The 21,164-nt window shown below is 40.9% G+C and overlaps 1 protein-coding gene, 8 non-coding genes and 1 pseudogene across 9 annotated transcripts; 3 read left to right on the top strand and 7 right to left on the bottom strand.

Moving 5' to 3' along the window:
• Positions 1 to 2,779: 2,779 nt before the first annotated feature.
• LOC131787099 (uncharacterized) lies at positions 2,780 to 8,429 on the top strand. Its single transcript, XM_059104184.2, has 2 exons — positions 2,780 to 2,840; positions 3,825 to 8,429. The coding sequence occupies exons 1-2, from the start codon at positions 2,780 to 2,782 to the stop codon at positions 8,177 to 8,179; spliced, it is 4,416 nt and encodes a 1,471-aa protein (XP_058960167.2). The 3' UTR covers positions 8,180 to 8,429.
• A 640-nt stretch (positions 8,430 to 9,069) lies between these two features.
• On the bottom strand, positions 9,070 to 9,141 carry Trnap-agg (transfer RNA proline (anticodon AGG)). Its single transcript has one exon. It is a non-coding gene; the product is annotated as a tRNA-Pro (tRNA).
• Positions 9,142 to 10,917: 1,776 nt separating this feature from the next.
• Positions 10,918 to 11,383, top strand: LOC131787186 (uncharacterized; annotated as a pseudogene).
• A 1,318-nt stretch (positions 11,384 to 12,701) lies between these two features.
• On the bottom strand, positions 12,702 to 12,773 carry Trnap-ugg (transfer RNA proline (anticodon UGG)). Its single transcript has one exon. It is a non-coding gene; the product is annotated as a tRNA-Pro (tRNA).
• Positions 12,774 to 13,885: 1,112 nt separating this feature from the next.
• On the top strand, positions 13,886 to 13,959 carry Trnat-agu (transfer RNA threonine (anticodon AGU)). The gene has a single exon. It is a non-coding gene; the product is annotated as a tRNA-Thr (tRNA).
• A 697-nt stretch (positions 13,960 to 14,656) lies between these two features.
• Trnad-guc (transfer RNA aspartic acid (anticodon GUC)) lies at positions 14,657 to 14,728 on the bottom strand. Its single transcript has one exon. It is a non-coding gene; the product is annotated as a tRNA-Asp (tRNA).
• Positions 14,729 to 16,713: 1,985 nt separating this feature from the next.
• Positions 16,714 to 16,786, bottom strand: Trnav-cac (transfer RNA valine (anticodon CAC)). The gene has a single exon. It is a non-coding gene; the product is annotated as a tRNA-Val (tRNA).
• Positions 16,787 to 18,319: 1,533 nt separating this feature from the next.
• Trnap-ugg (transfer RNA proline (anticodon UGG)) lies at positions 18,320 to 18,391 on the bottom strand. Its single transcript has one exon. It is a non-coding gene; the product is annotated as a tRNA-Pro (tRNA).
• A 640-nt stretch (positions 18,392 to 19,031) lies between these two features.
• Positions 19,032 to 19,105, bottom strand: Trnan-guu (transfer RNA asparagine (anticodon GUU)). Its single transcript has one exon. It is a non-coding gene; the product is annotated as a tRNA-Asn (tRNA).
• A 1,684-nt stretch (positions 19,106 to 20,789) lies between these two features.
• Positions 20,790 to 20,868, bottom strand: Trnad-guc (transfer RNA aspartic acid (anticodon GUC)). Its single transcript has one exon. It is a non-coding gene; the product is annotated as a tRNA-Asp (tRNA).
• Positions 20,869 to 21,164: the final 296 nt, after the last annotated feature.

The raw sequence follows: 21,164 nt of genomic DNA, 5'->3' as shown, positions 1-21,164 counted from the left end.
TAGCTGCTTGAAATTTTTCTGAAGTCTTGCTATTTGCCTTCGGGAATGATGGCTCGTTTGATATCTCCGTTGCTTCCTTAGTCTTTGGAGAAATTTTATCAAAATCGTTGTCTGTTTTTTTCAACTTTATCAGTGGAAGTTTCATAGTATCGCTTACAAACATGTCCGCGAATTTTTCGTGTTTCCTCTTGGAAGGCTTCGCATAAGGATCTCTACAAATTAGTGGCGTGTATTTGTGGACATCAATGTCGGGTAGTTTGAGGCGACCGTTCGTTTTGTTGTACATGTCGTAGTTGTACGGTACCTCGTGTACCGTTTCCAAATTTTCAGCGAAGCAAACTTTAGCTTTGCGAAAATCCTTTTTCCTCCATGAATGGGAACGCTGTAGACGAGATCTCGGATTCATCGTGCTGTCTTGAAAAGAACAATTAAATGTTTCTCGCAATGTCATGATACCGTCATTTTCTCTGCAAGTTTGTTGTCAGTTAAGCTCTGCCAAGCAACCAAGTCTGCATCCATAGATTCCATTTCTTTTTTCGAAGAGAGCATCTGAAAAACACCATCACAACATTATGTTCATTCCATGTCTATTTGAGATCAGTGCTGCTTCCTCCAAAATTTCTGCACCCTGATATTTGAAAAATACTAACAGCGCAACAAGAGGTTGTTTATAATATCTTCAGCTCTCTTTGTCACTATCACCTTGAACAATAGAGTCAGCGGAGATCCATTCACACTTTCAGAAATCAAAGTACTCCTCGAGAAACGCAATTGTTTATATCTTCTTCACGAAATGAATTGTAAAATAAGCCCCCGTGGGCGAGGAGCCTTGTAGCAAATGCCCTTAAAAATTCTGAAACATAAATTCGGAACGTAAGTAAAGTAGTTTCAATTTTTTTTCAAAAGAAATCACTACAATTCCAGAGACCTTCTACTTAGCCGAGTGCTTGATAAGCGAAAATGAGGAGCAAATGTAAGCATTGTACGATACAAAATGCAAATAATTTTCTACCAAAAAATGATTATCAAGTTGTGCTATTGTCAAAGAACAAAAAACGCAGCACCAGAGCTCTAAAACGGAAGCCTTTTAATCCTAGTAACAATAAAGTAATTCAAAATGTCCTTGACTAGTTATTCGTTAAAGTTAGCGTTATGTAAACAACAAGCTCACTTTTGAAGAATTCATCAAATTTGAAACAGCGATAGCAACCAGTTACCTTTTTGAAGTGAACAGCAGAAAGAGAAGTGATTGGTTGGTTTTGTTCCGATTTAATGTGTTGTCTGGGATAAAAAAGTTACAGCACGTATACATGAAAGGAAAGCTGTTCTTGTATGCGAGAAACCACGAATTGACGCCGGACGTACCAGTAGCTTATTTTGAAATGGAGCCAAATCTTATTCCTTCCTGTTTTAACTTAATTTAATTGCAAAAAATCCATGAATATGTTATTTAGCTGCTTAAACAGATTCAAAAGGCTAGTTATGTTTTAATGAAGCTGTTCTGCGCTGTTGCGCTTGAGATAAAACATTATCATGCTAATCCAAACGCCGCCATATTTCTTTCCACAGTCAGAAGAGAAATCAAATATTTGACTGTATTTTTGCAATTAAATTCATCGTACAATCGCTGCACGACAGGATCTTGTTGATTCACCGTAAATACATGGATTGCGGCGTTGCTCCTTTTATACAACCTGATCCCGTTCAGTCTCAGAGTTTATATCACGTATATGGTTTGTATCCTGGGTAATATTCTACCGTGTAGTCTGATCATCAGGGTACGGGTAGTCTTGAGAAGGACTGTTGTTGGTTGTGAGAATTAAAGGAATTCAGTGGGTAGAAAATCAATTCGAGAGGGTAAATGCGTCATCGCGATTTGCACCTCGTTTGCAAGAGTTCACACCTTCCCACCATCAGAGCAAAGAAAGCAGTTTGAACGAAACGAGCAAATCTTCGCTTATGTTTAGGAATAAAGCAACAATTCCACAGGCGATGATCGACAACGCAGCGGTGATGATAACGTAAATCGTTCGCTGTGCTAACGAAGAATGCTCGATTGACTTATCACCCACAAACAAACATCATGCTTTGAGCGTTACGTCGGTCGCGCGTCTTACTTTGTACAACAACATTGATGGATACCCGGGAGCCGACATACTTTAAAAAAGTAACATTCCTGCGCCCGGCTACCAAGCGCTGTCTACCAGCTATCGACGGAGCGTCGGGCGAGTGACGACAGAATATCAAAAAACCATTCGATATTATGTCAAACTTTCTTAATTCTGCACAATTTCGTTTCCAGAAGTACCCGGAAGCGTGCAAATTTACCGTAATTAGCTCCTGTCGGGCCAACATATGATCATCAATTATTGAACCAAAATTTCAGTTTTACTGTACAGTAGATATCTAGTGAAAACTGGGAAAGAGCTACAAAAAAATAGGATAAATAATTTTGGACAATCAGTGATTGTTCAAAACTACTTATCCCTTTCTCCGAGTCTTTTTTTTTGGTACAAAATCTGTCGACCTTCGCGAAACAGAGTGCGAAGCTCTTTCCGGCTAATCGCCGAAATTAGATTTTGCCAATACAAAGAACGAAACTCTGGTAAATGATAAAAGTTTCATTTTCTAAGCGACACAAAAACATTTGGCGAACCCCTTGACTAAATTTGCATACTTTCATGTGCTTCGTTCATTTAGTTTCGATCATTTTTTGTCAATACTTATTTACACCGTATGGTTTAAATGTTTAGGAAGCTGCTGAGGGGAAACCATTGTGATGGCTTTTCTTGTTCTACGTGTGGAGACATTCTTCTTTTCCTTGTTATTTGCCTGTGGAGGTAACCTTTACATACGAAAATTTTTAACCGGAGTTGATATTGCTACTTTGAAGTATTTATTCCGTATTACAGATTTTCGATTTTGTTCAGTCCACATTGCACTAAAAAACGCTTAGACTGAGTCTTCCTAAATATGACGAAAAGTTAAGAATCGAGGTTTATATTCTTACCTGTCTGTTCATGTCTATGTTTTCATCACCAGATGTTTCGGTAGGATATCATTCTTTGTTTAGAATAGAATTTTAGTACTCGAGAAGGTCCGAAAACTCATATCTCTAAAGTGACGATAACGAGCACCGAATTCATCTGCATTCGAGATTACCCGTTTTAATTTGGCCAAAGTCTCAAACTTGCGATGAACAGTTTAGAGTGTAATATCTCCTTTTAAACTCAGAGTCAAAATTTTTCCTAGAAGGAAAGGCCTTTCATTTCCTCTGTTCATATCGTGATGTTATCGCCCAAAAATTTGGAGTACGAAATAACGCGTGAAATCATGCTCACTACACCTTACCTTCACCACAAGTTCACTGGTTTGCACGAATGATTGCAGTTGTTTCATTTTTCGTTAAGATTTCTTCATTACCAAAATTAATTCGAAAGGTACCGTAATGAAAGAAATTCAGTTTCTATTAAAACTAAAATTCTTTGCGGAAAACTGGATTGTATCATGAAACTCGTAAAAATGAATTTATCAGTACAGTTAGAGAGGTATTAACGACTCAGACGTCCATCGATTATTCGCTAATTCCAGTCTTACATTAGATTAATAAAATTTCAAGTAACAAAATTTGTCCTTCGATAAATCGATTACATTTGAAAAAAAAATTATCGAAAATTTGATTTTAAGGGAGGCTATTTCTGTTAGGATCGTGTCATCCCAAGCAAATGTGTCGCCAGTTTTTGAAAAAAAAAATTGACAAATAGACAAATACCCACTCGGTCTCGTAAACCAAATTAAAAAATTGACTGGTTTCTAATTCACAGATTCTCAAGCTCTGTATACGAACCTCCAAACTGTTTACGTCTCTACGTTGGGACACGACTTTGTCAACTGTGGTTCTGACGACGAACCATGCCGATCGGTGAAGTCGGCCGTTCTTAGGGTGACCTGGGGCGGAAGGATACTTTTAAATGGGACTGGAACCGAAAAGCATCCGTACGATTGTGGGGACAGTAACACCACTCTCTATATAAACAAAAGGGTAACAATAGAAGGCGTGTATTTCAAGCCTCGTGTATCCTGTCATCACGGCATTAATTTCCAGGTCCCCCCTAGCAAAGAGCAGTCATTAGGAATATTGCTATCAGGAATAATCTTTAGTCGAACAGCTTTGAAGTTCAACGACAGCTTGAACGCGAAGATCATCGACTGTTTGTTTGAAAACGCCTTGACTGCGCTGACGATTCAAATTCAGGACAGTGCGGCTTTTGAGTTAGATATTCGATACTCGAAATTCCTTCACAACAAGGTATTGTGTATTAAGCTCTCGTTGTTAACTCCAGGTACAAACGGAACTTCCCAAGTCTTCTTGAGAGTTTTCGACACGCATTTTATGGGAAATGGGTTACAAAACAGAAGGCTGGCTGAGAGTGGAATAATCAAAATAACATCCAAGGCGGAAGTAAATATCACGTCCGCCCGGATCATTACCTCCATCCAGAATGTAACATGTTCAGAGAACTATGGTTATTTCATGAATCTAAATGCTTCATCAGCCGTGACGGAAGAAACTTTTACAGACATTCGCTTGCACCATAACATCCAGTCACTTTCGCAGAAAGTGGCAAGGAAATTTGATGTGGATAGTCTTTATTATTCAGTTACTAGAGAAACTCGTGTAAGGTTAATTAACTTACAGTGCATCCAAAACTTTGACTTACGATGTATAGCGATTCATTCCCAGAAAGCTGACGTGGAAATTCGGAATTCAAAACTCGTTGGGCAGTCTGCCAATCGGAGCAAAGGAGCTGGTTTGTTTTTGGTGGCCAACATTACAGCGCTATTAAACGTTTCAAATACCAATTTCACCTCAAATAAAGCAGCCATGGGTGGTTGTGTGTTTGTCAATGCTCCAGATGGAACTTTAACTGCGAAATTCACCAACGTCAAATTCGAACATTGTAACGCCAGTAGCACTGGTTGTGCGCTTGCAGTTGGGGAGCCTCCTTTATCACACCAATATTATGGATCATGTCCGTCCAAGATGCATTTGACAATCACTAATGCAAATATTGTTGCTTGTCAAGGAAAGCTCCACAAATCGATAATTGTCTTCTTATGTTTAAAAAGCGGTGTGATTACGATAGAGGGGTCCCAATGGATGAACAACCGTCCAAAAAAAAAGGGTAGCTCTTTGCATATAAGAGCAGAAAATGGAAATGGTGAGATGGCCTTATCTGTTTCGAGGTCTTCCTTTAAGAACAATGTACGATGCTCAATTTCGATGACAGCGCCGAATTCAAATGGAGGAAACGTAACCATTGTGGACACTTTGATTGCTAACAATGCGAAGCGACCGACAACAGGCTTGTTAATTAGTCCTAAATACCTACTTAAACTTGTGAACGTGTCAATAGTGCAAGCTCATTATGGACTGAAAGTGATCACACTAGCTGATCCTCGAGAGAAGAAGCGAGAAGTCTACCCAGTCGATATCGCTGTCTATAATTGCACTTTTAAAGATAATATCTATGATATGCTATTCAGTCTGCGTGACCCCCGATCGGTTCGTCTCATGATTCGGAACACAGTCTTTACCAGCAATGAGACGTGGACAAGAAGCTATGCCATACACTTTCACATTCCACCCTTGACAAAGCTGAATACTTCTCAGGCGGTTATAGGCCTGGACAACAATACTTTTGAGTTTAGGCCATCCACTAACTTTGCACTTTTCTTCCATGGTAATAAAACGCTGTGGATTAGACAGTCCACCTTTAGAAACTGTGTCTGCCTCTATCGCGAAAAGTGGAAAGTGCTAGGGAGCCGTTTATCTGACTCCTATTTCTATGAGACAGCTACTGGCGCATTATCAATTATCACAATCCCTGATACACCATCAAAATCCGGTTGTGTTCTACAGAATACCACAAACGATACTCACCCATTGTGGACGTATGACAGTGACGTGGTAATTGCGAATACCATATTTCAAGATAATTCGGGTATCATAGCTGGTGCAGTATCAATCAATAACGGAAACATCACGTTTCAAAATTGTGTCTTCCGAGACAATTTTGGTATTGAACAAGCAGGTCATGTTTATTCTGCATATGGAACGGGTCAAGTCCTTTTTAAAGAATGCTTCTTCGTCAGAACAAAAGAAGGTTTGAAATTGAGAAATGGCACGTTCTCTAAAGCAACACTCTTGTATTCTGAAAGTGGAGGGCCAATGAGATTTCAAAACACATCCATGACTTCATTTGTTTCTACGTGGAGTCCATATCCAGTGCTTCATATTTCTAGCGGAGGATACTTTTCTATGGACCACAATACAACCATTCAGTGCAACAAAGGAAGTCAGCTCTGGCTTGAAAATACCACTCATTTCTCTTCAGCTGAAAACATGAAGAATTTTTGCAAACTTAATGTTACCAGCCTAAAATTTACGTGTTGGACTTGTGCCGCTGGTCATTACAGCCTCCGAGAAGGGCGTTCACGTGGTTTAGATGTGGTAGACAAGAATACGTGTTACAAATGTCCATTTGGGGCCAGTTGCCAAACTGGAATCATAACTGCAGACGAAAATTTCTGGGGATATCAAAGCACCAAAAGACCGCCAGAGCTCGCGTTTATTCCTTGCCCCGACAGTTATTGTCGAAGTCCAGCTACCGGTTCTTCGGAATATAACGAATGCGTTGGAAACAGAACAAGCATTTTATGCGGCACCTGTGCTCCAGGATATAGTGAGACTCTTCTTTCTACCGATTGTCTGGCCAATGAAAAGTGTGGTAACAGCGTGTATTGGTTGATTATAATACTGGCCACAACTAGCTTGGCTACATATCTTTTAATCAAACCACCAGTTTTCAAATTTCTCAAAAAGCAAATATTATGGTTTAGGAATCAGGAACATCGGATAGTAAAGGAAGATTTAGGTGACGTCTGTGAGCACCTGGACAGCGGTCATCTTAAAATTGTCTTTTATTTCTATCAAGCTGCCGAGGTACTGACTGTTAGTTCCACCGACGACTTGCTCCATAAAATATATTTTATGTCTGTGATCATAGCAAGTTTCAATTTTCAATTTCGCATGTTTAAGGAAAAAGCGGGATGTCCTTTCGTTGGCCTTACAGCAGTGACCAAGGAGTTGATGCTGTCTGGAACAGTTTTTGCCACCATGGCAGAAGTTTTTATCATCTACTGGTTGCATTTTGGTTTCAACATTTTACGACGTAAGGCAGTCCCCTCTCCTCAGCGATACATGGCGACAATTATAGAGATAATGCTGCTTGGATACGAACGGTTAGCAGAAACATCTTTGAAGCTTTTGCGATGCGTTCCTATAGGTTCCGAAAATCGTCTTTACCTCGACGGAAGTGTTACATGTTGGCAATGGTGGCAATATGCACTACTGGCATACGTTATAGTATTCGTGGTCCCTTTCTTCTTTGTTCTTTACTTCGGTTCTTTTAAACTTTATCGGGGACTGGTTTCGACCGGCGAGTTCCTGGGAGCATGCATTATGCCACTGCCTTTCCTGATATACTGGCTCATAAGACACAAAATGAGGCCGAACACCGATCCATCGCTAGTAAGAGGGAAGCCTGAGAACGAACCTGTGTTGGAAGTACTACAAGGACCATTCCGCCCGCCAAACGATGACGATAGTGGAACTTTATACTGGGAGAGTGTTTTGATTGGCCGCCGTTTAATCCTCCTTGCTTGCCGTGCGTTTATTGAAGATGCAATGTTGTGCTCAGTCCTTATGGCTGCTCTTTGTAATGTCAACCTCTTCCACCATCTGCGCAAGAACCCTTACCACAGCACCATCACTAACAGCACCGAAACAGTATCCCTTTTTGCATTGGTTATTATTTCGTTGATAAACATTCCAAAGGCGACTCTTATCTCGTTCAGCACAAGCCGTCACGGGCCGAGCATACGGTATTTACAAGCCATGGAATGGATTGAGATCTGTTCTCTGCTTTTCTTCCCATTGTGGTTTTCCCTGTGTGTAGCTCTTGCCATCATTTCTCAGCTCTTTCGTTTTATTGCACCTACAGCCATACAAATATATCGTTACCTCAGGCGATGTCATACAACGACCTGGAGTACAATAGATATGAGAGAGCCACTTATGGGTACCTCTTATCTGGACTCCGACAGTGATTCGTAACTGTGTGTATAGCTCTTCGCGCTAACAACCGCTTAGTGCATTGGAAACAATGAACTTATCTAAACTGTGAGGGAAACTGAATACCGCACGCGTCGTTCTGTTTACAACATCGCCTTCGATAACTGTGAAACAAACACGTTTTTCACCAATTTTCCCATTTAAAACTCTATGCTCGGAATTGTTTTTAAAATAAGACAACAGAGGACTTTATCCTCTCTTGGATATGACGAGTTAATTGTTGAAGCAACAGGTTTTTATACCCGAAACAAGACATTTTTTTAGTTTTATTCAGAAGGAAGATCGAAAAATAAAAGTCATCGAGTTGATTAACACCTTTTTTAATCAAAATTAATTCCTCTTTTGATAGTATCATTTACTTAAACGATTAAAAATTTCGGTTAAAATTTTAACCAGTCCTTCTTTTGAGGGACCAGTCATTGCTTATCGTTAAGGGGAGAGGGGTCGGAGGATTTTGGTTTTGTTAAGGGGAGAGGGGTCGGAGGATTTTGGTTTTGTCATAATAAAATTTATCTGATCCTCCCATAAGCTCTGTAGTATTCTTAAGACCCCGAACACCCCCCCCCCCTCCATTGGCAGTAAATGACCTGAAGTCCCCTTTAAAATTTTGTTGGAGACGACTGATCCCCCCTCCACCCCCCCTAAAAACCATATGATCCTCAAAATTCTCTGCCCCTTCCCCCCCCCCCCCCATGGACAGTAACTGATCCTTAAGCTCACCGAAGAAAAAGTAAGATGCGTGGAAATTGATTTCGATTTTCAAGTTTTTGTATTGAATGATAAAATGGACAAAGACCACTACATTTTTCAGGGTAGTTTGACTTGCCGGTTTGATAACTTCCAGAAGGTTTTGTCTTAAAGAGTTCACAACCGGGCCTGTCCGGGAGTCGAACCCGGGACCTCTCGCACCCTAAGCGAGAATCATGCCACTAGACCAACAGGCCGGTCTTAAGAATCTGCGTAGAAAAGGGTATTTTTATTATTGATATACTAAAAACGGGTGTATTGATACCTGCGTGCCATAACTTTGTCGTGAATAGACTGGCGTTCCTGGTCTTTCGATCAGCGTCACATTTCGGATCATTTTTCAAGTCTGATTGAGCACTTGTTTAACTTGGGAGCGTATCCTAAGGTACAGTCATAAGAGTGTACACTAAGACTTCAAAACAAGTTGTCACTGAGTCTAACAAAGAATCAAAGAAGATCAGACAATCATGGAATCACCACGATGGCCATTCGAACCCATTCGGTACAAGAACTTCACCTCACAGTTAGGAGGGTCTGAATGGGGTTTAGTGTTTAGTGTTATTTGCCCATGTTTTTTAGTGTTTATTGTTAAATTGGCCATTTTTTAATGTTTACTGTTCTTGAAAAAAAATATTGTTTAGTGTTTGAAAGGAGACCCCAAAGTCTTTTTAGCATTTCAAATTTGATCTGCCCTTTTAAATTCTGCAAGAAAATTAAGAAAATCAGTCGCGAACAGTGAGCTAAAGCTGAAATGCTCTTGTCCTTAGAACCAATAGTGCGCCTTACTAGACCCTCAGTACTAGATGTACTTAAGGGGATACGTTTGGTATCTTCTGGAAATCCAACCAAAGTGGTGTTTGCAAAAGACCAATTGCGCTTGAAATTGGGCCCCAAGGCAAAGTACTGGTGTTAGACTACGATTTGGACTCTCGAGAGTCTCGCCTCGTAGAACTGCGTTTACACCGACCAGTCGATGTAAATGTTCGGAAGGAAGTATTCAAGGATGCGCAGGACCTATGCTTTACCAATGACATAGTCTTCGTTGCAGAGAGAGGCTCATCAGCAATCCGTTTCATTGAATTGAAAGGCGAAGTACTTTTAAAACCCGAACACCTAAAATCGCGAGCTGATTTGCTTTCGCAGCTTAGTCGTATCGGCTTGTCACTTGAGGGTACAGGTCCAGTTCTACGGAAGCGGTTGACGACACATCTGAGATCTTCAGCTGCACAAGTCGAGAATAAAGAAATTGTCCAGATTAACCCACCTTTAAGTAAACTAACTTCCATCTGTGCGGCAAGTAAGAATATCCTCTTGTGTGCAGATTATGAGCAGAGAAGCATACTGCAGCTGGAATTAGAGTACAATGGAGTGGCTATCATCGGTAGTAGGCTGAGACAGATAAACTACCCCAATGAGGTGACAAGTGTTGAATCTCTTTATGTTCTGCGGCAATCAGCATACTTGGCTGCAACTGGTGCAGCTGGAGGGTTATACGGTTGTAACCTCGATTCTGTCAATGTTAAGCGACTCTTGTGGAATTCTCCAGATTCTTGCAAGGAAATCAAGAGGCTGTATGGTTATGAGCGCAACATCGTTTTCACCGAAAACAAAGATCACAAGGGTAAGACCTTTAATCCCTTAAGTGCAACAGTCGAGACCTTGTTGGGTACTGGCCATGAAGGAACCGCTGATGGTACTGAAGAAAGCTGCTCATTTACACAAGTTCATGCAATCTGTTCTTTGCAGAACACTATTTCGTTTCTGATTTAGCTGCTGGAACAATCAAACTAGTTTTGGGGCTTACTGGCACAGTGTCTTTTCTTCGCAACGTCGGATGTCTCCATGATAGTTTTGGAATTGGTGCACGTACGATCGACGCAGTCCAATTATCTCTTCAAGATGCTGTGTGCAATGTTTCATCTGTAAATGTTTATATTAAAAAACCCGTCGCTGAAGTAAGGCAGTACTATAAAATGAAAGAAACAACAGCAACAGATGGCCCTGAAGGAACTGTTTCCAGCAAAACACAGGAGTCATTGGTACTTCTCGAACGAGGTACGGAACAGCTCCGAGATAACGTTAAGAATGTAAACGTGGACTATCTTGGTGACATTGACCTGCGTACGCTGTTAACAACTCAGGTGGAGAACCTTCATGCAGTCTCCCACTTCAAAAACGAGACTTTCACTGCTCTTCAGTATGCTCAAGTGTTTGGAAGTCTTATTATCCAGTGCCCAAATCCGGTTTGGAGTTACGGGACGTAAATTTGATGAAACCTCCTCCAGCTGGTAGCGTTGATCCCAACATTGAGGCAGCCATGAAGGAATTGGTTGACAGGTATCGACCTGTCAGGCAGAGGACGGTAAGAAGCGAACCAACAAAAGACAAAGCGGGAGCCCTGCCGCCGGCTGTATATTCCAATACGTCATCGTGTACTAGAGTAACATTCCAAGAGGATGTTCAAGACGATCCAGGGACAGGCAATAAAGAACGAGTCGACCAGGATACAAATATTCCACGAGCTACAAACGAAGTACCGAGAATCACCTTTGTTGACGAAAGCATGCTCGGAGTTGTGGCAGTTGGTGACGTGACAGACCTGCCCGAGCAAGAGGATGAATTCGACACCGACTCGGAGAGCGATGCGGACAATGATACAGACACAACGTTCAGCAGATTTGGTCGCGCCACCCGCGCTCATTTCCGCCTTGATCTCTAGAAACAATTGGGACTATCAGGACAATTAGAACTATTCAGGTATGGAATATGATTAAATGTTTTTGGCCAGGATGGAGTGACATGTCTGTCATTTTGGTTCACCATTATACATTGTGAGTACTGTAGCCGATCTCATTGGTAGAAGAAATATTCTGTTATTGCATTCATTACTAGTCAAATTTAAACACTCATTCATGTTAACTTTCATTTTCCTTGTAATTATCGTAGTTATCTCTTTTTGTTTACAGCGTGGATACCCTAACTGGGACCATCTCACAAAGCTAACCAATCATATTGAGGTATTCATACAAAAGATGACAATCCGTAAATTTGCTTAATGTTACTTTTTATTTCGATGTTCTATCCCATTGGCTGTTTGATTTGAATATCGTAATCTGATTTGTTACTGATATATTCTCTCTAAGTGGTCACGGTTGGTGTACCCTCGCTGTAAAAGCGCTTTAAGAATATAACTGTTATGAGTTATACAAGCCAATTCTGCGGTAGTCTTCAAACATCGTCGGTCATAAGTCTGTGGACATCTTTGGCAGTCTCAGTGGACATCGTCGGCAGTCTTTGGACATCTTCGGCACTGTTCGGACATCTTCGGCAGCCTTCAGACATCTTCGACAGCTTTCGGACATCTTCGGCAGCTTTCGGATATCTTCCTCACTCTTCGGAAGTCTTGAAATAATCCCGAATTGTCGGAAAATGGCCAAAAAAACTTCTTCAATACAATAAACATAGGCCCAACATAGATATTTCTACTTTTAGGGCGTAGTTTGTTTGTTTATGGGAAAAAATAATGTTTCACAGAATTTTTTTAATGTTAGTGTTAAAATGGCTAAAAATTAACTGTTTAATGTTGTATGGGAGTAATGGGAGCTCCCCTCGAAAAAAAATTAATGGTTAAGGGCTTGTGAGGAGCCAGAAACGGAAAACAAAATGAGCTATATCTTTTATGGTATTGCCGTCGTCACAAAGTGATACAGGGGAAGTTTGACTTGCCGGTCTGTTAATGCCAAAAGGAGGAGTTATCGGGCCTGTCCGGGAGTCGAACCCGGGACCTCTCGCACCCAAAGCGAGAATCATGCCACTAGACCAACAGGCCGGAGATATCAAATATGGTCTAGGAAGGGTATTTTATTCATTGCTGTTATTAAAGCGGGTGGATTAACACCTGCGTCACGACAGTGTCATGAACAGACTGGTGTTACTGTTGTTTTGATTTTAGTTGCACTTAGGAATATTGTTCAAGTCTAAATGACAACATCTTATTAAACGCGTATACTTAGCCGGATTAAAAGGAGTGTACATTAAGACAGAAAAACAAGTTCTTTCTCGGAAGAAAGAATCAACAAATCCAAAGACGATCAGTAGAATGCACTAATTGTCACTCAAGACTTGTGAGAGCTTCATCCTACAGAGGGGTCCAAGCTCGGAGAGCCTCGGATAGAAGGCTCTAAAGAAAGTACCAGAACTCTAAAACATTACCAAATTCAAAGATCTAAGGTCGGCCACCTAGGATTGTCAGGAAGTATTATCGCAGCGAACGGCTTTTCAAAGTTTACCTAGCACCTGGTGGGGTAGTTGCATTTGAAAGAGGAGCTGTACGAGCCAACCTCTACGTCAGGCAGAAACCTGCAAACAATTCACCACTGCTCTACCATCAATAAATCGATAGCAAGAGAAGGGAGGTCGTTCATCATAAAAGTTTCATCTAATCCCAGTTCCACCGCGGCTTTCCTGTAGTTTACCTTGGGATAGGTTGTTAGTAGTAATAGGGGGTTAGAACATTTTCCACACTTTCGTATTTTGTACACTTAATAAGTCACTAATTTGTTTAGGTGTATGATACCTTGAAGTTTACAGACAGTTGTAAACTACATTCCTCGATTTCGTTGCCCCCTTTACCATAAAGTAATGATCCCTGGACTGTGCTTTGGGTTTAAGAACTGTATGAAGCTCTCTATCATCCAACAACGACAAGCACCAGTTCCCTCTAACATTTTGAAGGCAGCTTTTAGCAAGTATGTCCTGACAGAATTAAGACATTTTTACCTCATTGCCTTGCTATGTCAGCCTCGCATTCCTCGGTTTCTTTGTCAAACGCATAAAAAAAAATTCCTTAACTGTTTGGCCAGCTTCATCTCAAAAATTAACCCTTCTTTAGCACCAGTTGCACCGTCTCCGTCAGACAATCAAACATTGCTCTTCAAGCGAGGCGCCGTAGCTCAGGTGGTTAGAGCGCCTGTCTAGTAAACAGGAGGTCATGGGTTCAAATCCCATCGGTGCCTGTCACTTTTTTTTTTTTTTGCGTTGTTGTTTCGAGAAAAAATTGTTTCTGGCATGGATCGAACCTGCGACCTGCCGCGTATTAGGCTGACGTGTAACCACTTTACCTAGGAAACCAAACGCGCACATTCCATTCAAACTTTCGAAGCTATTTCAAAATGGCCTGTTCAGTATCGTTATCAGATTTAACTGTAACTCAATTCGAAAAAGCCCATTAGGAGCCAGGGTTAGTGACTTCCTCTCATAGATATCAAGTCGGTGACGTTAATATGGCGCGAAAGAGATTCTCGTGTCGACAGCATTGAGTATTCTTTTGTAATTCCCCTAGTGTAGCTCACTGTTTGTTGATATCGCTTTCTCATGTTCATAAATAAACGAGTCGATTTCGGAATTGAAAAAAACTAATTTCAAGACTTTTAGCCTGCAAGGAAAAGTTGATATTCGAAAAATATGTAACAGTGTAGTTTGATCGTCCGGGTGAGTGTAGTCATCAGAAGGACTGTTGTCTGTAGTGGTGACTGACGTTTCGACAACCTGAGCGGAAGTCATCATCATTATTGGCTGTAAGACTCAAGTGGCGTAGGTCAGTCGTGATTGGTCGGTTTGGATCCGTTAGTGAAGTTAGGTCGTTCTATTCAGTTCGTTTGTAATGTAACCATTTACTCGAAAAATATGGTTAAACACCAAAAGGGTATGTGTCTCCCCGGCGGGGAATCGAACCCCGGTCTCCCGCGTGACAGGCGGGGATACTCACCACTATACTACCGAGGACGTCACACTAATAATACTTTGCGTAGATTAAATATTATATTGTTAACAGGTGGATTTATTAATATTTCAAACATCTTTGATCCTTTCCGTTGCCAAGACTTACCTGACTAAAGAGAGTGCCCTCTGTAGGAATTAAATCAATGTAAGATTTCTTTTTAGCCTGCGCACTGATTTCCTTAATTCTGTCTCAGTCCAAGTTTGTTGTCTGGAATCAGATAATTCCCACATTATTACATACACCAAACACGCGGAAGATCACAGGTTCATCTCCTAAGTTTTGTCCTCTCTTTATGTAGGAGGCAATTCAAGCCTAAGAGTGTATTGTTACTCGAAGTTCGCTTAAAGATAAGTAATGCTTACACCTATAATGGTACAACAAAAAAAGTAGCCATTTTGATTATTGCTCAGAGGTCTGTCCGCTGACAGATTTACAGATTTTGGCTCAAAATTATGATGCACCCAAACCAGAGTAGAACAGCACACACAGCGGTCAAACATCTGTGCATGGACAACGTACCCTTGTCGTGTGCTTTGCGCTGTCACAACCATGTTGTCTAACAGGAAATATAAGCAACCACGCAGGCCACTAAGTCTCGATGTTTCAAAAGCGTAGAACTTTTTAAGATAACTAAAGCTAAAAACAAAATATACGATAACATAGATTATATTTGTTAATCTGCTGAGAGATATCCTATGTTGCGACATAATAAGCCTTTATAAAAGAAAGACAAAAGGTGACTACAAAAAGTATTCACTATGTTTCTGGCAGGGCTCGAGCCTGCGACCTTCCGCGCGTAAGCGGATGTGATAACCACTACACTACAGAAACCACCCTGATACCATTCGCCCTCACATGGCACACGTTTTCTCTAGCCCCTGAAATGCATAGACTTAATTTCGACATGTTTGATGTTAAAACAACAGTTGGCGTAAAACCTGGACCCCTACGCTACATTTAACTTGTTGCCCTTTTCCCACAACGTTAGGATGGATGGATGGATGTCATGGATGGACTCGTGTTCCTGGACTTTCGATCAGTCGCATTTCTGATCATCTTTCAAGTCTGATTGAGCACTTGTTTAACTTGGGGGCGTATCCTCAGGCATAAGAGGAGTCAGGAGCCCATTACTTGGAGCCTTCAACTGCTCCATATTTTTGTCACGGCGTTTTCACAGACAAGTCTATTTTCAGTTTGAATTTACCGCGAACTAGGATTCCCCACGAGAGCACATCGACCAATCAAGATTAGCACCTGGTTAATTTCTAACTTTCTCGTTAATATATGAAAAGAAAAACAGCAGAGAGATTCAAGGCTTCTTGCGATAGTTCGAGTGCAGATTCACATGAACAAAGGCGTCCCAAGCTCACATCTCGATAAAAAGCAAACGACTGATTCATGTAAGCGTTACATGTTGTGTGACTCGGTGTTAACTTACGGAGAAACCGTTGATAATTTGAACATGCTATAAGGAGTAGCATAGGGAACGAAATATGGTCGATTTACAACGATAAATATTTCGAAATATGAACATTTTACACGTTAAATCAATAGAATTTACTCACATCTTTTGTGTCTGTTATGGTTTCCGGCGTTCTCTGCCGTTTTAAGCTTGCTTTACCGACTTTTTTAAGAGTTTCTTTAAGAGCCTTAAAGAGTCTTAGTGAGTTTCTTTTAAGAGTTTAATTTCTTTAAAAAAAAATAATTAGCCATTGTTATCAAAAGCCACCAAACCATGATGGAGTATGGTCATATCATATATATGTTAACGCTTCTTGTTCCATCATTTCATTTTTCTATTTCTACAACCTGACCTGAACAATAGTATGACTACTTCCTCACAATATTCATGGGGAAAATTTGTGGAAAGTGAAGATTTCTATAATGAATAAACAGGAGGGAAGAACAAACATCTGAAATTTGTTACATTTTTGTCGAGGTAAAACTAAAGCATTTATTCTCTTGCTTTAAAGTTTCTCTAAAAGTATGGTTCTGGCAGGACTCGAACCTGCGACCTTCCGCGTGTGAGGCGGACGTGGTAACCACTACACTACAGGAACATGATATAAATTTAATCTAATTAAATATGGCCTGTAGAGCATCGTTATCAGAGTTAATGCAACTAAATTCGGCAAAGAGCAAAAATAACCGCCCTTCGGAATTCTTTTAGATTTGCCTGTGTTTAAATCAAGGGATATTATTAACAACCGAGAAACTGACTTAAGGTAATAAAAATAAAAGATAACTTTGTCGTTTGTCTCACGATGTAGTCACGTGTGATGTAGATCGCCACGTTTCGACTGCATACTGCTAGTCTTCTTTAGGCGAAGAGGTCGACTGGTCATGCGTCATCTCATAAAGCATGATGCTCTACTGTGATTAGTTGTTATTCAACAGAATAAAGAGATAACTTTCTAAAGAAACTGTGGTGCTGCGTCGGTGAGAGTATAGCAGGTAATTTAGTGTTAACAACTGGGTTGAAAACGTAAATTAGCCACCGTAAAGGGTAAAAAAGCCGACGTTTCTAGCGTTAGCCCTTCGTCAATCGCTCTGACGAAGGGCTAACGCTCGAAACGTCAGCTTTTTTACCCTTTACGGTGGCTAATTTACGTTTTCAACCCAATTGTTAACACTAAATTACCTGTTATTCAACAGCTCTGATTGACGTATTTCGATCCTTGCTGTTCACTCAATGATTTGCTCCCTCGGCGGTCCGCTGTCGCACGGCTCTCCTGTTGTTGTGTTTTTTTTATCGTGGGTTTCCACGCTTCTAAAATTTCTATTCCACTATCCACTTTGTTGTTAGGGTGAAGTCTTATGTGAATTACCTCTTTGACATTGCGCGTGTAGTAATATGGATCACGATCAATAAACTTTACTTCGTTCCAGAGTGGCTTGTGTCCGGTGTTGTGGGTATGCTCTGAAACGGCGGAGGTCTCGGTACGGGCAAGTCGAATGTCTTGATCGTGCACGTTAATTCTGTATTGCATAGGTCTTCCAGTCTCTCCGATGTACACCTTGCCGCATTCACAGGGAATCCTGTAAACTACGCCATCTTGTTTAGCCGGGTCGACAGCGTCTTTTGGTCGTACCAACTCAGATCTTAGCGTGGTCTCCGACTTGAAAACAGCGCGTACGCCTTGTTGTCTTAGGCAACGGCGAAGCTGTTCGGACAGACCTTTGACATAAGGTAAAACCGCAGTAGCTTTGAACTCTTTGGCGGGTTCGGCACTGTTGTTTGGTTTTGCCTGAAGAAGACTAGCAGTATGCAGTCGAAATGTCTCGATCTACATCACACGTGACTACGTCGTGAGACAAACGAAAAACACGATGAATAACCACAACCTTTTCTGCGAAATGAATTCCGGTAATGTTCCAAGTTTGGTACTCTCAACAGAAAAAAAAAACAGAAGTAATGGGAGCTCTCCTTGAAAAAACAAAATTCAATCGTTAAGGGCTTGTGAGGAACCAGAAACGGAAAACAATATGAGATCTATAATTTATGGTATTGCCGTTGTCATAAAGTTATCCTCGGGAAGTTTGACTTACCGGTCTGTTAATTTCGGGATGGTTCTCCAAAAGGAGGGAGTATTGGGCCTGTCCGGGAGTCGAACCCGGGACCTCTCGCACCCAAAGCGAGAATCATGCCACTAGAACAACAGGCCGGAGATGTCAAAAGTGGTTTAGGAAGGGTATTTTATTCATTGCTGTTATTAAAGCGGGTGGATTAACACCTGCGTCATGAACAGACTAGAGTTACTGGTGTTTTGATCATGGTCACACTTCGGAACATTGTTCAAGTCTAAATGACAACCTCAGCCGGTTTACAAGGAGTGTACATTAAAGAAAGTATTATCACAGCGAACGGCTTCTCAAAGTTTACCTAGCTCCTGGTAAGGTAGTTGCATTTGAAAGAGGAGCTGTCCGAGCCAACCTCTATGTCAGGCAGAAACCCGCAAATAAGTCACCACCGCTCCACCATCAATCTCACCAATGAAACAAGCTTCTTCAAACAAATGACAGCTAGGGTGCGTACATCCCACACTAAAGGACAAATAATGAAGACAGATAGGAAATGAAGCCCAGCCTTCAAATTATGAAAACTGGAGTATTCCAGTCTACTTTTGTCTTTTTCGGCTTAATGGTAAAGGCGTGACTGCACTTGATTTCCAACACGTGAGCATCTGAGTGCCACAGCTAGTAACTCTGTAACAGCTAACAGAACGGTTAATATTTTTTACCGAGAAATGGGCCATATAAAACATGCAACAAGAAAACAAAAGGGTTGGCTGAGGTGTAAAGTATCGTCCCCGGGTGGGCTTGAACCACCAACCTTTCGGTTAACAGCCGAACGCTCTAACCGATTGCGCCACGGAGACGACCGAATATGTGTTACTATTAAGGAGTAGATTGTGTTTGCTAAATCTTAGATGTTTAGAGTCTTTAGAAAAAATGAAGAATGTATCAGTTTTATAATTATCAATTTTCGTTATTAATCGATAGCAAAGGAGGGAATTCGTTCATCATAAAAGTTTCATCTAATCCCAGTTCCACCGCGGCTTTCGTGTAGTTCACCCTGGGATAGGTTGTTAGTATCAATAGGGGGTCAGAACATTTTCCACAGTTTCGTATTTTGTTTCGTAATTTGTTTAGGTGTATGATACCTTGAAGTTTACTACATTCCTCAATTTTTTCGCTGCCTTTGCCATAACTGATGTAATGATCCCTGGACTGTGTTTTTCGTTTAAGAACTGTATGAAGCTCTCTATCATCCAAAAACGACAAGCACCAGTTGCCACTCACGTTTTGAAGGCAGCTTTTAGCAAGTATGTCCTAACAGAATTAAGGCATTTTTATATCATTGCCTTGCTATATCAGCCTCGCATTCCTCGGTTTTTTGTCAAACGGACAAAAAACTTCTTAGCTGTTTAGCCGGCTCCATCTCAGAAATTAACCCTTCTACAACACCATCTCCAATAGAGGTGCCGTTGCTCAGGTGGTTAGCGCGCTTGTCTAGTAAACAGGAGGTCATGGGTTCAAATCCCATCGGTGCCTTTCGTTTTTCTTTTTGTCATAATTCTATCTAATATACTTTCATAAATTGTCCCGTTTCCTGGGTCAAAAAACACTGGTAACAAGAGTGGTTCGAAAATAATGAAGACCGAAATAAAGCTCACTGCGTCAGAAAAAAACAGAAAATCACAAACGTTCAACATGGAGTTAAAAAAAGGGTACTCAGAACTTTTCCTTTGTCCAAAAGCTCAAAAAAACATATTTCTCCATCTCACCACCAAACTTAGTATTTACTATCTTTCTTATTCTATTTACACGCAGGACCCTTTGGACATTGTTACTCTTAGCAATATGCAAGACACATGTCACATGTGGACCAAGCCATGACCCAGTGCAGCATTGTGCCCTTGTGGCTCAGGGCTAGAGAATCGGAGGGCGGAATCCGAAGATCTAAGGTTTAGCTTCTCGTGAGGACTCAGAACTTTTCCGTTTTCCTAAGCTTGAGACAAGACAAAAAAAACCATCTTTCTCTCAGGGAAACTTAATAGAACGAAGAACAATTTTTTTAATTACATAAACAGCTTTAAACCCTCTCTCTACCAGCTCAAAAAGAATCCGATCGATAGCAGAACCTGGAGCAAATTTACTCCATGGCATGGCTCGAACCCGCAACCTTCCGCGTATCAGGCTGACGTGTAACATCTTTACTTCGGAAGTCAAACGCACATATTCCTTTTAAATTGTCGAAGCTATTTCAATATGGCCTGTTCAGTATCGTCATCAGATTTAACCGTAACTCAATTCGAAAAGCCCATTAGAAGCCAGATTTAATGAAATCTTATCATAGATATCAAGTCGGTGACGTTAATATGGCGCAATAGAGAGACAGCACTGCGTAAGCTTCTGTAGTTCCTCTAGTGTAGCTCACAGTTTGTTATCGCTTCCTTATGTTCATGAAAAAACGAGTTGTTTTCGGAATTAAAGAAAACTAATTTCAAAACTTTCAAAACAAATTTGATATTTGGAAAATATGGTTAAGCACAAAAACCCTTCCCGGCCTCCCGGCGGGGAATCGAACCCCGGTCTCCCGCGTGACAGGCGGGGATACTCACCACTATACTACCGAGGATGTCACACTTAATGTAGTGTAACTACTATTTTGTTAATAAGTGGATTTATTAATATTTGATACGTCTTTAGTCCTTTCTGTTGCCAAGACTAACCTGGCTAAAGAGGGTGCCCTCTGTTGGAATTAAATCATTTTAAGTGTTTTTTTAGCGAACGCACTGATTTCCTTAATTCTGTCTCAGTCCAAGTTTGTTGTCTGGAATCGGATAATTCCCTCATTATTACATACACCAAACACGCAGGAGATCACAGGTTCATCTCTTAAGTTTTGTCCTCTTTATGTAGGAGGCAATTCAC

The sequence above is a fragment of the Pocillopora verrucosa genome, chromosome 14 (genome assembly GCF_036669915.1).
Source record: "Pocillopora verrucosa isolate sample1 chromosome 14, ASM3666991v2, whole genome shotgun sequence".
Lineage (NCBI taxonomy): Eukaryota > Metazoa > Cnidaria > Anthozoa > Scleractinia > Pocilloporidae > Pocillopora > Pocillopora verrucosa.
The sequence above is the reverse complement of the archived record's forward strand: the minus strand, read 5'-3'. Positions and strand labels throughout refer to the sequence as shown.

Coding starts and splice junctions, on each gene's coding strand:
- LOC131787099 (XM_059104184.2), top strand. CDS start 2,780: ATGGCTTTTCTTGTTCTACGTGTGGAGACATTCTTCTTTTCCTTGTTA. Junction 2,841..3,824: donor CTTGTTATTTGCCTGTGGAG/GTAACCTTTACA, acceptor TCTAATTCACAG/ATTCTCAAGCTCTGTATACG.